Raw genomic sequence first — 15,737 nt, forward strand, 5'->3', positions numbered from 1 at the left:
AGAACATGTAAATTTCCACAGTCATTGATGATATGGGGCTGCATGTCAGGTAAAGGCACTGGGGAGATGGCTGTCATTACATCATCAATAAATGCACAAGTTTACGTTGATATTTTTGGACACTTTTCTTATCCCATCAATTGAAAGGATGTTTGAGGATGATGAAATCATTTTTCAAGATGATAATGCATCTTGCCATAGAGCAAAAACTGTGAAAACATTCCTTGCAAAAAGACACATAGGATCAATGTCATGGCCTGCAAGTAGTCCGGAGCTTAATCCAATTGAAAATCTTTGGTGGAAGTTGAAGAAAATGGTCCATGACAAGGCTCCAACCTGCAAAGCCGATCTGGCAACAGCAATCAGAGAAAGTTGGAGCCAGATTGTTGAAGAGTACTGTTTGTCACTCATTAAGTCCATGCCTCAGAGACTGCAAGCTGTTATAAAAGCCAGAGGTGGTGCAACAAAATACTAGTGATGTGTTGGAGCGTTCTTTTGTTTTTCATGATTCCATCATTTTTTCCTCAGAATTGAGTGAGTCCATATTTTTTTCCCTCTGCTTGGTCTAAAAAAGTAACCATTACTGACTGCCACTATTTTTTTTTTCCTGATTTCTTATAGTGTTTCTTAAAGCCAGAAAGTTGCCATTTGAAATGACTTTAGTTTTGTGTCATGTCTGTGATCTGCTTTTTTTCTACAAAAATTAAACAACTGAATGAACATCCTCTGAGGCCGGTGATTCATAATTTTTGCCAGGGGTTGTACATTTGATGTGCAATTCAATCCATACCCATTCCAAGTTGGGAACATCCAGATCCAGGCAATATCGAGGAACACCGAGAGCATATCAAAGAAGAGTACGGCATCACCAGTGGTGGGCACAGATAACCAAAAAATTAACTTCGATAACAGATAATCAGATAACTGAAAAGTTATCTTTGATAAAGATAAACCACCCAAAAATGTATCGGAAGTTACAGATAACCAATAACAGATAAATTCCAGTATTGTCTCTGGTACATTTGCAACTACTAACAAGCTGAATTTGAGTTTTAACACCACAATCGCTTTTGAAGCATCAAAAGCAACAACAGACTCAAACAATGAGCCCACACTTCTATGTTTGAACATTCTGCCCCCTGCTGGAAGCTCTTGTTTACTACACAGCTTCCACCACAGAAGCAAGCTGAGAGCCCATGAAGCCAGCTCACTACCAATCACAACAACTCCGGTCAGGCAGAGGTCTTGGAAAATAAAGTCATGCTGACTTATGGTTTGGTGTGACTACTGATAGAATAACTCCATTAATGTCAATTAGGTCATTTGTACAAAGTTAAAATATAACATATCTTTTAATGTTGAATATACACTAATTCTGAGGTTTTGTAACAACAGGACAGATCGCAAAAGGATTCTTGTAAAAGTGCCTCTGCTAAACACTGATTGGTTCAGTCATTCATTATGTAAACCAACACGTTAATGTGACATGTGTCGGTGTTGGTGTTTACAGATAACTGTGCTTTGTAAAATATTTTTTATTAGTAAAAAACAGGCATTTTTACAGAGCCCTGGAAGTGTCATCGCAAAATGTTTTGCATGTGGAGATAATGTGCGCTCATTTTATTAGTGCTGTGCACACGTTTTATGATGTTATAAAATGTGCACTCAATATTGTCTTGACACATAAATGTTGGCTTTACACTGTGCGAGTTTTGGCCCTTTATCAGATGATTTTTCATTTGTGTGAGAATTTTTTGGACCGAGTTTCATGTTAATCATGCGTCCCGCATCGTGTAGTGTACATGGAGTAACAAGCTGCGTTTAACATCTCACGACCACCTCCTGATAGCCGATTGTATGGTCGAATGAAAATCAAACCTGTTATTATTCTGGTCGGCTGTTGTGAGGGTATCTGGAAACACAAGTTCGACGTGTGGTTTTTGAACGTACAATGTGTGTGACAACATAAATCATGCGCTCTGAACTTTTGTGGTACAGTTTGAACTGAGAGTACAGTGATTAAAAATATCATACAGTGTCTGCTCAGCTTCAGGCCGAATACTGCCATGAACTGCCATGAACACTACTGGCCAGTAGATGGCAGTAGAGGCCTTGAAAACTTGCCAAAACAAAATTCCAGGTAATCTGTGTCTGCTACATTTAAGATGCGTGGAATTTAACAAACGCAAATACATAACAACATCTATAAACCCAGAAAATATATAGAGTTTTAGGCACTAGAGTTTAATGCTGTTGTCGGTGGAGCCTGAACAGTGTCTGAAATGCATTTGTCCTGTTGTGAACGTACTGATTACCCTAGCCTACCCATAATGCACTACTGGGCACATATTCACGAGAGTTTTTAGGCACTAGAGTTTAATGCTGTTGTCCGTGGAGCCTGAACAGAATGTCTGAAATGCAATTGTCCTGTCAAGATTACATCATCCTACCCATAATGCACTACTGGGCACAGCATGTGCTCACTAAACCTTAAAAATTAGCACATTACTTTAAAACTAAAACATATATCTGATATTTTCACTTTATAAACTTCAGACATGACAGTAATTTAAATAACTTGTCCAAAATTAGTTTGGTTAAAATTTGAACCATAAGTTAAAAATGTAATGCCTCTGGATGACTTGGGTGGTATTGCCAGCATATCAGCATGGTGTTAAAGGAAATGATTTTTTTATTTTTTGTGACCAGTTCTCCTTTGTTTGCAGAGGATAGAGTGGTTTCTCCTGGAAGCAGCTCTCTTCTGTTTGCAGAGGGTTGGACTATACATCTTTACGAAACTTTTAACAGGTAGGTAATTAACTGATGTTAATTTTTAAAAATGTTTGCCACTGTTCAGCTTTGTTTACTATGTATCGGTCTAAAAGTTATTGGACAAAAATGTATCGGAAGGTAATTAGTCCGATAATGGTTTTTAAAGTTATCTAAAGGATATCCTATAATGCAAACATTATCTTCGATAATTATCTGTTATCGGATTATCAGAACTGTGCCCACCACTGGCCATCACCATGTCCTGACCTGTCTTTCTTGGCAATCAGGTTGTACCCAGGAATTGCACTTCATTATCCTGGATACTGTGATAAGAAAAAGTACGATCCCCATTTTGCAAAAATTAAGGTTTTCAAACTTGATAGCCTGCTCGAGCAACCACTAGATAGTGTTTTGGGCAACAGTATCAACATGTCTCTGCAACATGGCAGCCTCTGTGAATGAGCCTGCTCCAGTGTAGATATGAACCTTTTGAGAATACATTGATTGTTATTTTGGATAGTTATGCACTAATGAGCAGATTGCTCTGAATGCTACCTTCCATTTCTGCTCAGAAACACACCTAAATCCTGAACACTGTAGCTTTAAAGATTAAACTCAGCTTTGCATTATTTGACTGACATTTAACACTCCAGTTTTTGTGGTGCAAGCTTGTTTTTTCGTGCTTCTGTTGGTAAACCTGTGCACTTCATAAATGTGTGGAGAGTTGTGATAAATTGCAAGCTAATCCATGACAGTGCAGAGCTGCCTGACTCTGGAGATTAATCACAGGTGGAATGCGACAAAGCAAACATGCGTCCTTCCTAAGCTGTGTTGCACCCAAAACACAGCCTGCACAATTGTGCATTATCATGTTAGATGACAGAAACGTGAATGGATGCAGTGGGGCAGTGTACTTGGCAGGTCAATGCTATCCCTTTGTACTTAAAGTATGATCGCGTATCGCCTGCACATGCCTACTTTCCTACTTCATTGAAACCCTCCCCCCTAATAATCGTACTTAAGCAAATAATATAAATATGATTCCAGTTTAGACTGGCCAGATTGGTGTAATGGTAACTTGACACACTTGAACTTTTAATCCCACAATGTATGTGTGGCTATAAATCATGAGCGCGCCTTTGATCAGATTGAATTAAGGAGGGTATTAGCCGAGATGAATTTAAATGACTGCTTAGGGAGATTGTGGAGTCTGTGCGCGCTTCCTCATCACCACAAGTTCAGATCTTAATAGACACTTAAACTTCTCCAGAAGTGACTGCATTGTTGTGAAAATGGAGCCTGGATCAAATCCAGGCTCCACACCACAGAGGTGGATGGCTGTTTACTATCAAGAGAGGGGTTTTGTGCGCCAACTTCCAGAAGGCTAATTCAATCATGGCTTATTGGCATGACTGTGTTGACAGCAGGATAATGCTGCCAGCATAAAGTATAATGGGAAATCTGTTATCTGCTTCCCTCTTTCTGTGTCCATTAGGTGCGTCCGTCTGTCTGAGTCGGTCCTTTTATACCTGTCTCTTGCCTGTCTTCCAGGCTTTTCTTCATTACTCGTGAAGGCTTTTGTGTGCCGTCTTACTGTTTGTTTTGTTTACTTGTCTGTTCATCACTTTCTGCGTCTTCTTTCCCATCCCCTTTATGAATCAAGCACTTCCAAATTTGTCGTAGTAAACAATGATAAATATGCTTGATTGTGTGTTGGCTGATGCTTTCTTGCTCAGCAGAATCATTCACACCTGCCTTAGACTGAAAATGGAGAGAAGCAACAATTGAAGAATGTGCTTTCACTAACTTTTTGAATTGTAAAAATGAAGCCGTTACAAAAATTGTTCATGTATATCTGACAAAGTGACAAGTGACAAAGTTTTTTATTCGGCACACAAAATATTCAAATAGAAAAAAATGAACAATTCCACAAACAAACAGACAAAACTAGTGAGTCGGAAAGGGTGTGGGCTGAAGCAAAGCTTATTAGCGCCCACCCCTGCTAGTACAAGTCCAACAATTCTAATCAGTCATATTTACATAAATACAAATTCACTACTACATGTCGACACACAGACATACACATCAATATACTATTCACTTATAATTATATTTATATAGTACCAGATCACAAGAAAGTCGAATCAAGACACTTTACGCCAGTAAGGACTAACCTTACCAACCCCCAGAGCAAGCACTAGGCAACTGTGGTGAGGAAAAACTCCCTATAAGGAAGAAACCTCAAGCAGACCAGGCTCTTGGGGGTGACCCTCTGCTTGGGCTGTGCCATATACCTATATACATACGTATATACTTTACAAACATAAATATATATATACATATACACAGTCACTTATATACATATACACCTACCATATCTATACGAGGTCTGTCAATAAGTATAGGTCCTTTTTATTTTTTTCAAAACTATGTGGGTTTCATTCATATGTTTTTACGTCAGACATGCTTGAACCCTCGTGCGCATGCGTGAGTTTTTCCAAGCCTGTTGGTGACGTCATTCGCCTGTGAGCACTCCTTGTGGGAGGAGTCGTCCAGCCCCTCATCGGAATTCCTTTGTCTGAGAAGTTGCTGAGAGACTGGTGCTTTGTTTGATCAAAATTTTTTCTAAACCTGTGAGGGAGACACATCGAAGTGGACACGGTTAGAAAATTAAGCTGGTTTTCAGTGAAAATTTCAACGGCTGATGAGAGATTTGAGGTGATTCTGTCGCTTTAAGGACTTCCCACGGTGCGAGGACGTCGCTCAGCGCTCTTAGGCGCCGTCGTCAGCCTGTTCAAGCTGAAACCTCCACATTTCAGGCTCTATTGATCCAGGACGTCGTGAGAGAACAGAGAAGTTTCAGAAGAAGTCGGTTTCAGCATTTTATCCGGATATTCCACTGTTAAAGGAGATTTTTTTAATGAAAGACGTGCGGACGGGTCCGCGCGTCGGGACGCAGCCGCCCGCGACGCTCCGCCACAAGAAAACACCTCCGTTGGAAGCCTTAAGGACAAGTTGGAACATGTCCTGCTGTTAACAATTCTCATATACTCACTCCACTGAAAGCCATCAAAAGCCGCCTGGATTTTACAACTGGTTATCAACACGGAGGTGTTTTTCCTGTGCCGCCGCACCGCGTCGGCTGCGTCCCGACGTGCTGACCCGTCCGCACGGTCTTCATTAAAAAAATCTCCTTTAACAGTGGAATATCCGGATAAAATGCTGAAACCGACGTCTTCTGAAACTTCTCTGTTCTCTCACGACGTCCCTGGATCAATAGAGCCTGAAATGTGGAGGTTTTCAGCTGAACAGGCTGACGACGGCGGCTGAGAGCGCTGAGCGACGTCTCGCACCGTGGGAAGTCCTTAAAGCGACAGAATCACCTCAAAATCTCTCATCAGCCGTTAAAATTTTCACTGAAAACCAGCTTAATTTTTCGAACCGTGTCCACTTCGATGTGTCTCACAGGTTTAGAAAAAATTTGATCAAACAAAGCGCCAGTCTCTCAGCAACTTCTCAGACAAAGGAATTCCGACGAGGGGCTGGACGACTCCTCCACAAGGAGTGCTCACAGGCGAATGACGTCGCCGACAGGCGTGGAAAAACTCACGCATGCGCACGAGGGTTCAAGCATGTCTGACGTAAAAACATATGAATGAAATCCATATAGTTTTTGAAAAAAATAAAAAGGACCTATACTTTATTGACAGCCCTCGTATATCTACATACGCATATACATACCCACACATTCAAATATACAATAAGTCCCACTTATAAATTGAACATTCCATATAAATCAAATTATATTTGCCTCTTTATGATAGACATGATGTTCTTTTTGAGTAGTTTCTTAAATCTTACTAAGGTACTACTCATTCTAACCTCTGTTGAACATTTGTTCCATTTCCTCACCCCAACCACAGACACACAAAAACCCTTACATTTGTTCTTACTGGTGGTTTCATAAAAATTGCACAACCTCTTAAACTATATCTGGATTCCCTCAATCGGAACAGACTCTGGACATGTCTCGGTAAGGCTTGGTTTTTCGCTCGAAATAAAGGTTTGAATTGTAATGTAATCGACCAAATCTATGAATTTTAATAAATTTAAAGACACAAATAGAGAATGAGTTGGTTCACAATATTGTTTATTGCAGATGATTCGTATGGCTCATTTTTGCAAAAGGAATATTGGATTGGTATTTGATTTGTAAGTGTTTCCCCATGACTCAACACAATATGTCATATATGGTACCATCAGAGAATGATATAAAGTAAGTAAACCCTTCTTGCGGGCAGTAGGTCTTTGGCTTTATACAAAATGGCTATAGTTTTTGACAATTTTGATTTCACATAATTTATATGTGGTTTCCAGCTAAGTTTATTATCAATTGTAACACCTAAAAATTTATTCTCTGTTACTAACTCAATTTCCTTATTGTTTATAGTTAAATTTTTACATTTGGGTGCCTGTTTATTTCCAAATATAATACATTTAGTTTTCCCAAGGTTGAGTGACAACTTATTAGCGTCAAACCAAACCTTAAATTTTTCCAGTTCTTTCTCCACTATGTCCAGAAGCTGTTCAAGATTTTCACCGCTACAGAACACAGTTGTATCATCTTGTAAGTCTCTAAGATAAACCAATAAAATATTGGAGAATTTTTATGAAGCAGATCGCATCTCATCTTCAACCGCTTTTCCAGGTTCGGATCGCGGGATGAATCAGATCAATACAAAAACAACAAACAAAAAGAAAAACAACAAATGAACCTGTTCCCTGCTGTGCCTGTAGGATATGGATAGCAAAACTGTAGATGAGTGGGTGAATGAGTGAGTCCACCCCAGCCAGCTTGTTGTAGACATTAACTGAAAATTACAATGTTATCATATTGTAATTCACAAAATAAAAGAACATATCATGACTAACCCTATTGCATCTGGTAAACTTGATTAACCAGACTGAGCAACTTGGTTTTGCCTATGTGCTGCTACCTGCTGTATGGTTAGTGATGGTGCCTGGTTTCGCAAGCATCAGTTAAGTTATAGAAAAAATTGAAAAAATTGGCCAAAAATTGAAAACAACTGTAGTTAAAACTCAAGTATATTGTATTTTCCGGACTATATGTTATGGGGGTGGGGGATCATATATAAGTTACACCAGAGAATAAGTTACATTTGTTTGTGTAACATATATTTCACAAGAAAGCAGCCAGTCTGCTTTGTGTAAGGCTGATCCTATCAGATCCCATGGATGGGAGACCTCGCCAGAAGACCACGAGCTGTGTGTATTTCTCCAGGAAAAACTGGAGTTGCATCAGAGAGGGCATCCGGTGCAATACTTGTGCCAAATCCCAATGAGGTTCTGTGCTGGGTCTGCTGTGGTGCCCCTGGAGAAAACGGGAAAAGTCAAAAGGATCAGAACAACACATTTTTCAAGAATTTAGGAATAAAAACAAAATTTGCCTACGACCTGGGCAAATTTGAAATGGAAGCTAAATCGGAATTAAACAATAAATTGAACATGTGCTTGGGAGATGGTGCCAAATCTCTTCATCAGTTCTACAAATTAGTGACGCAGACTCAAACGACTGCTCTGGCACATTTTGAAATTGTCTCCAAGTTTGTTCCAAAGTCTGCATTTATAAAAAAAAAAAAAAAAAAAAAAGACATGACAAGATATTCTACACTAAACTGGATCTCAGTAAGTCACCACCACATCATGAGAATATGTTAAATCTAAAAACTGATCTTCATAAACCACAACAGAATGCATGCTGCAAACTGAAGTACAATTGCTTGCAGGATAGAGTGTGCATATATCCAGTTCATGTTGGAGGATTAACTCTGCAGAATTCTCAGTATGGCTCAGATTCTTGAAAGCATTGATCCTTCAAAAAGCAGAGCACCCTAAATGCAGCCTGGATTTTCATTATGTTACCAGTGGTCAATGACCTGAGGCAAAAATCTCTGACCTGTTTGTGTCTTTGTCTCTCTTTCCTTCTCCGTTTAATTTTTAGACTCTGCGATTGTCAACAGCGTATACTGGTCTGAGGCCTTGAACAAAGTGTTTGTGGATAACTTTGAAAGAGACCCGTCACTCATATGGCAGTACTTCGGCAGTGCCAAAGGCTTTTTCCGGCAGTATCCAGGTAAGTGTGTATTTGTGTGGATGCGCTGGAGTGGTTGGGCACACCCTGGATGGACGTTTTGTGTCTTTGTAATTAAGCTGTTTTCTTTCTAAATCAAAATTATCAACATAGAGCAGCCCTTAGTGACTGACAGTTGTAGAGACTGGAGGCCAGCAGCAGTGGTGGGCACAATTCTGCTAATCCGCTAACTGCTAATTATCAAAGCTAATGTTTTCATTATCGGATTAGCTTTTCAGATAATTTTGATTGATTTTGAATTTTGATTTTCAGTGGACTAATTATTTTCCGATAAATTTTGGTTCGATAATTTTTAGACCACCAACATTTATGAAGTGACATCAAAGATTTCAGCGTAGTAAATGGATAGTTCTATTCTCTGCAAACAGACGAGAGCTAGTTTCTGGAGAAACTGCTCTATCCTCTGCAGATAAAGGAGAACTGCTCCCAGAAAAGAAAGAAAAACTCATTTATTTCAACCCCATACTAGTGAGTTTGCAGTATCACCCAAGTCATCCAGAGGCATACAGTTTTAACTTATGGTTAAAATTTTAACCAAACTAATTTCGGACAAGTTATTTAAATTAATGTCACTTCTGAAGTTTTATGAAGTGAAAATATCAGATATGTTTTAGTTTTAAAGTAATGCACTAATTTTAAAGGTTTTAGTGTGGACATGCTGTGTCCAGTGCATTATGGGTAATCTCAGTACATTCATGACGGGAGAAATGCATTTGTGACACTCTGATCAGGCTCCACACGGGCAACAGCATTAAACCAATCCGCCAGTGCTTCACCTTGTCACCAATCCTGTTTGTGATATCCATGGAGAGGATATCTAGGCATAGTCGGGGGGAGGAGGGTTTCCAGTTTGGTGGGCTTGGGGTCTCATCAGTGCTTTTTGCAGATGATGTGGTCCTGTTGGCTTCATGAGCCTGTGACCTCCAACGCTCACTGGATCGGTTCACAGCCGAGTGTGAAGCAGCTGGGATGAGGATCAGCATCTCTAAATCTGAGGCCATGGTTCTCAGCAGAAAACCGAAGGATTGCCTACTCCGGACAAGGAATATGGTCTTGCCCCAAGTGAAGTAGTTCAAGTACCTTGGGGTCTTGTTCACGAGTGAGGGGACAGTGGGGCATGAGATTGGCCGGAGAATCTGCGCAGCAGGGGCGGTATTGCATTTGCTCTGCTGTACTGTTGTGATGAAAAGAGAGCTGAGCCAAAAGGCAAAGCTCTCGATCTATTAGTCAGTTTTCGTTCCTACTCTCACCTATGGTCATGAGGGTTGGGTCATGACTGAAAGAACTAGATTGCAGGTACAAGTGGCCGAAATGGGCTTCCTTAGGAGGGTGACTGGTGTGTCCCTTAGAGATAAGGTGAGAAGCTTGGTCATCCGCGTGGAGCTCGGAGTAGAGCCGCTGCTCCATCGTGTTGAAAGGAGCCAGCTGAGGTGGTTCGGGCATCTGGTAAGGATGCCGCGTGGGTGCCTCCCTAGGGAGGTGTTCCTTGCATGTCCATCTTGGAGGAGACCGCAGGGAAGACCCAGGACTAGGTGGAGAGATTATATCCCCACACTGGCCTGGGACCGCCTCGGGATACCCCAGTCAAAGGTCTTTAATGTGGCACAGGCAAGTGGAAGTCTGGGGTCCCCTGCTAGAGCTGTTGCCCCCGCAACCCGATCCTGGATAAGCGGTTGAAGATAAGTGATGAGTGAGGGATGGGGGAAGGGCCTTAACTCATGAGGGGAAGTTGTGGGTTGGTGTTTGGTGTTTTTCAGGTCATATGACAAGAATGTTCAGATTTTATGGGAGTCATGTGGCATCCTAAAACATGCTGACCCCATAATAGTTGCCTGTGAATGTGATGATTAATTTTCAAAAACATATTGACCAGTTGTTTCCTAGAATGTCATCCTTGAGTCAGAATCTATTATTGCACACATATAGAAATACAGACGGAAGCCATTTAGCTATTAATGCAGGGGAAATGTATTATAATTACAATAAAAAATATTGAATTATGTTATTTTGTAATATGGCAAATGTTTGCTAAAATAAGATATTACTTTGTTACTTCTATGTTGGGAACTTTGCAGTGTCACAGCTGTAGTGACAATGGAATCATGCAACAGTAGGGAAGAGTAAAATGTGCAAATAGAAGGCAAACACAAATACTTAGGAATGGTAATTCAAGAGAATGAAAGATAGAGAAATGGGAAATGTCTAAAGGAGAGGTATTCTGAAATTATTCTTTTGGGTGGCATGACTGTTTGCAGTTTTTAAAATTTGAGAACCACTTGAACAACATTGAGTATGTCTCCTATGGTCTTGAATGTGTCCATTTTAAGGGATCAAATGGAAGCCCGACGAGCACGGGGTCATAGCGTTTGACTGTCGGAACCGGAAGTGGTACATCCAGGCAGCCACCTCTCCAAAGGATGTCGTGATCTTAGTGGACGTCAGCGGCAGCATGAAAGGCCTCAGACTGACCATCGCTAGGCAAACTGTGTCATCCATCCTGGACACGCTCGGAGATGATGACTTCTTCAACATAATTGCTGTGAGTACACTGCTGTGCTGTCCACCAGCTGACTGCAGGGATGTATGTATGTTAAAACTCAGGCCTGACATCGTCTCCTGGTTAGATCAGAGGAAACACTGGAACAAATCAGCTTTCTTCACTGTCACACACACAACCAATTAGCAGTCAGCTGGATGAAGATTAAATTGCAAAAAGGAGGCCTTTGTGATTGGGTTTTGCCTCAGGCACCTAAACTGCTATCGCTTCTCAGTGATATGAAGCTCAAAACATTCACTTGCCACCCTCCTTTTTTCTCTCTCCACAGAACAAAGTCTTCATTATTATTCAATTCAATACAGTAATCATATTATTTTGAAAATTATTCTTTTGAAAACTGGGAGGAAAAAATAGGATTTAGACAATCAGGCAGGAACATGCTGATTTTCCCAAATGCTCTTTTTTGTTTGAACACCTCCGTACGTTCTTCCAGGCAGCACTTTACTGGATGCTTTAATAACAACATACCTTATAATGCAATGTGGACCAGAGATGAGTATAACACGTTTTCCAGAATGCACAGGTGTGTTAAAAATGATACTTCCAGAAGTGTCTGATTGTTCTGTCATGATAATATAAACACAGAAAAAACTCTTCACCCAGATATACACACAGTAAGAACACACTTGATGTTTGAAGTCTTTTTCAGAGTCATGCTTTAACCCTCTGGGATCCGAGGGCATTTTTTTGGGCAGTTCACTCGCCTGGCATAAATGTTTTATTATTGCTGTTAACAGCTCTCCCTGCATCCCACAATCAAGTTTTATGTCTTTTTTTTCAGGACAACCTGTGCTTTCAGAATATATATGTTTTTGTTGTGTTTTATAAGTGTAATAAAGGTTTACAATCAAAAATAGGCAAGGAAAAAATAAATCGAAAAATTTATTCAAACATTTATTCAAAACACACAGCAAACTATAATAAACAACTGTTTTGACACTTTATAAAGGTAATTTGAGGTCTTGTGTGAAAGACTGTACAACAAAAAGGTTCAAACAATAAACACAAATGCACATTTTGAACAATATATACAAAATGGTCCTGTGTGTTTTTGTTGTCCATTTATATGGTAAACAGTGCTTTACACAGAGAAAGCAACAGAGTTATCCAGTAACATTCACATGCAAACTAGTGGAGCAATCCTGATAGTTACACACTCTTTGTTTGAGCATGTGAGATTGTCATCAGAGGCTCTCAGTCTGCTCCTGCTTTCACTCTTCGCTGTGCGTAATGGCGCAGGGCGCACTGAGTATGTACTAATAGTATGTACTCATTGGAGCACCCAGGGGGCTATTCAAACGGGCCAACTAGTAACATATCACTCCTGAAAACGATCTTTGGCTTTTCACGTGAGGTAAATCTGCCCTACGATTGGATTTTGGAAAACCATGTGACGGTGAACCAATTCCGATTGGACACTCACATTGCGCACGTCATCACACAGCTTCTATGAGGAGTACAAAGATGGCCCATGGCTGGCTCGAAAGTCCGCGGAGTTAACTTTTCAGCAAAAAAAAGTAAGTTTTAAAAATACTGTGCAAAAATTTTATGGAAGACAAAAATCCACAATTCAAAGATCCTGTAAAAATGATGACATAAATCAAATAAAATGCATATCTGTAAAGATGATTAAAAAAAAAAAACAACAAAAAACAAAACAAAAAAATTGGACATTTGAAAATGTCAAATTTGTTTGTTTTTTTTACTGACACAGTGGTGGAGAAAATCCATAATATATATATATATATATATATATATATATATATACGTGATCTATTAGATAATAAACCGACCCTTTTTTTTTTTAACTATATGGATTTGAATGACGTGCAATTACACCAATCATGCTTGAACCCTCGTGCGCGTGTGAGTTTTTTCACGCGTGTCGGTGACGTCATTTCCCTGTGGGCAGGCCTTGAGTGAGATGTGGTCCCACCCTCTCGGCTGAATTCCTTTGTTTCACACGCTGCTCAAGACGGTGCGCGTTGCTTTATCAACATTTTTTCTGGACCTGTGAGGAATATCCGAGTGGACACTATTCAAGAAATTAAGATGGTTTTCGGTGAAAAGTTTAATGGCTGATGAGAGATTATGGGGTGTTTCTGTCGGTGTAAGGACTTCCCACAGAGCAGGACATCGTGCAGCGCTTCCAGGCGCCGTCGGCGGCCTGTTTCGACCTGAAAACATCCTAATTTAAGGCTTAATTCACTCAGGACGTCGTGAGAGAACAGAGAAGATTCAGAAGAGGCCGGCATGAGGACTTTATGCGGACATTCCACTGTTTTAAGGACATTTTTTAATGAAAGACGTGCGTGCAAATTCGCCGAGTCGTTTCCGTGACGACTCGGCGAATCTGTGTGCGCCGCGACAGGAAAAACACTTCCGTGTTGAAAACCATTTGTAAAATTCAGGCGGCTTTTGATGGCTTTCAACAAGTGAGTAACTGAGAAATTGTTTAACAGCTTGGGCATGTTCCAACTTGCCCGTTAAGGTTTCCAACGGAAGTGTTTTTCCTGTCGCGACCCCCCGCGGTCGGGTCCAGCCCGCAATGTTCTTTCATTACAAAATGTCTGTTAACAATGGAATATCCGAATAAACTCCTCATGCTGACTTCTTCTGAAAGTTCTCTGTTCTCTGACGACTTCCTGGGTCAACAGAGCCTGAAATGTGAAAGTTTTCAACTTGAAACGGTGAGACGCTGCTGCCTCGAAGCGCAGATCGCCGTCAGGCGCCGTGGGCCGTCCTTACGGCGACACTACCAGACCAAAATCTCTCATCAGCCGTTAAAATTTTTACTGAAAACCAGCTGAATTTATCGAATGGTGTCCACTCAGTTGTGCCTTACAGTTTTGAAAAAATTTTTATCAAACAAAGCAGCAGTCTCTGAGCCATTCCTAAGCAATGAAAAAACGACGAGAGGGTGGGCCACTCCTCACTCAAAGACTGCCCACAGGCGAATGACGCAACCGACAGGCGTTAAAAAACTCTCGCATGCCCACGAGGGTTCAAGCATGTCTGTTGTAATCACACGTGATTCAAATCCATATGGTTTTTGAAAAAAATAATAAGGTTGGATACTTTTCTAATAGACCCTGTGTATATATATATATATATATATATATATATATATATGTATATATATATATATATATATATATATATATATATATATATATATATATATATATATATATATATATATATATATATATATATATAGGATGTTTTACATTTAAAAATATTTATGTAGTATGTTCAATTCAACTTCGCAAATGAGTGCTTCACAAATCAGTCTGCTAATGTTGGTGATACAATGGTTTTAACAGTAAGAGTTTTGCACATCTGCTCCTGATTTGACTGTAAAATGTTTTTAAGAAAGTGTAGCAGCCAAAAGGAAAAACATAGCAATTCTCTGTTGCCTGATTGTTACATAAAACTGCTCAACCACTTGTAGAAAAAGCAACTGACCTTCCATTTCAGGTACTCAACTGTTGCAGGTGGAGCTGCATAAATCAGCAGAGGCCATCAGCTCAAGACTAGATGAAATCCTGATCGAACCAGGCCTCAAGACTTTCAGGCAGGCCTGATATTTAGACTGTGCTGACCCAGAATTTAAGGACTTTGTAGCAATTTTGAATAGCAGGATAATTTTACGATTAACCCAGGAACTGGCAGGTACGGCCCAAAATGCAGACACAGCGTGGAGACAGAACGGTTTATAGAGTTTATTTTGGTGAGATGTAGGCAGGCTTGGCTGGACTGGTCTGACAGCAGAAGACAGGAAGAGCTGACATTATCAAATTGAATGAACCTTTGACTTTTTGTGTATTTTTAGCCATACAATATAATAACATATAATGTTGTATTTTCTTTTAGTACAATGAAGAATTGCATTATGTTGAGCCATGCCTGAATGGAACTTTGGTCCAAGCAGATGTCACCAACAAAGATGTGAGTCTTTCTTTGTTTTACTTTAACAGACTGAAAATTCCTCATCTGTGTTTGTGTCTGAGGCTTTGACCATGTTCATATTTAGAAAAGAAAATTACACAAAGAAAGCATTTGCCAGTGATGAACAATACAAAGCAATTAGGTTTTCTCTATTGTTATGCAATGTACGAGGGCTGTCAATAAAGTTACGGTCCTTTTTATTTTTTTCAAAAACTATATGGATTTCATTCATATGTTTTTACGTCAGACATGCTTGAACCCTCGTGCGCATGCGTGAGTTTTTCC

General features: G+C 40.0%; 1 protein-coding gene across 1 annotated transcript in view; it reads left to right on the plus strand.

Annotated features, from left to right (window-relative positions):
• cacna2d3a (calcium channel, voltage-dependent, alpha 2/delta subunit 3a) overlaps window positions 1–15,737 on the plus strand; it is a 629,699-nt gene that overhangs the window by 342,661 nt on the left and 271,301 nt on the right. The window contains exons 6-8 of the mRNA XM_034172543.1: window positions 8,795–8,926; window positions 11,272–11,483; window positions 15,378–15,452. Of these exons, the coding sequence (XP_034028434.1) occupies window positions 8,795–8,926; window positions 11,272–11,483; window positions 15,378–15,452 (419 nt within the window). The remainder of the gene's footprint in view (window positions 1–8,794; window positions 8,927–11,271; window positions 11,484–15,377; window positions 15,453–15,737) is intronic.

Source organism: Thalassophryne amazonica, chromosome 6 (genome assembly GCF_902500255.1).
Source record: "Thalassophryne amazonica chromosome 6, fThaAma1.1, whole genome shotgun sequence".
NCBI classification, from domain to species: Eukaryota; Metazoa; Chordata; class Actinopteri; order Batrachoidiformes; family Batrachoididae; genus Thalassophryne; species Thalassophryne amazonica.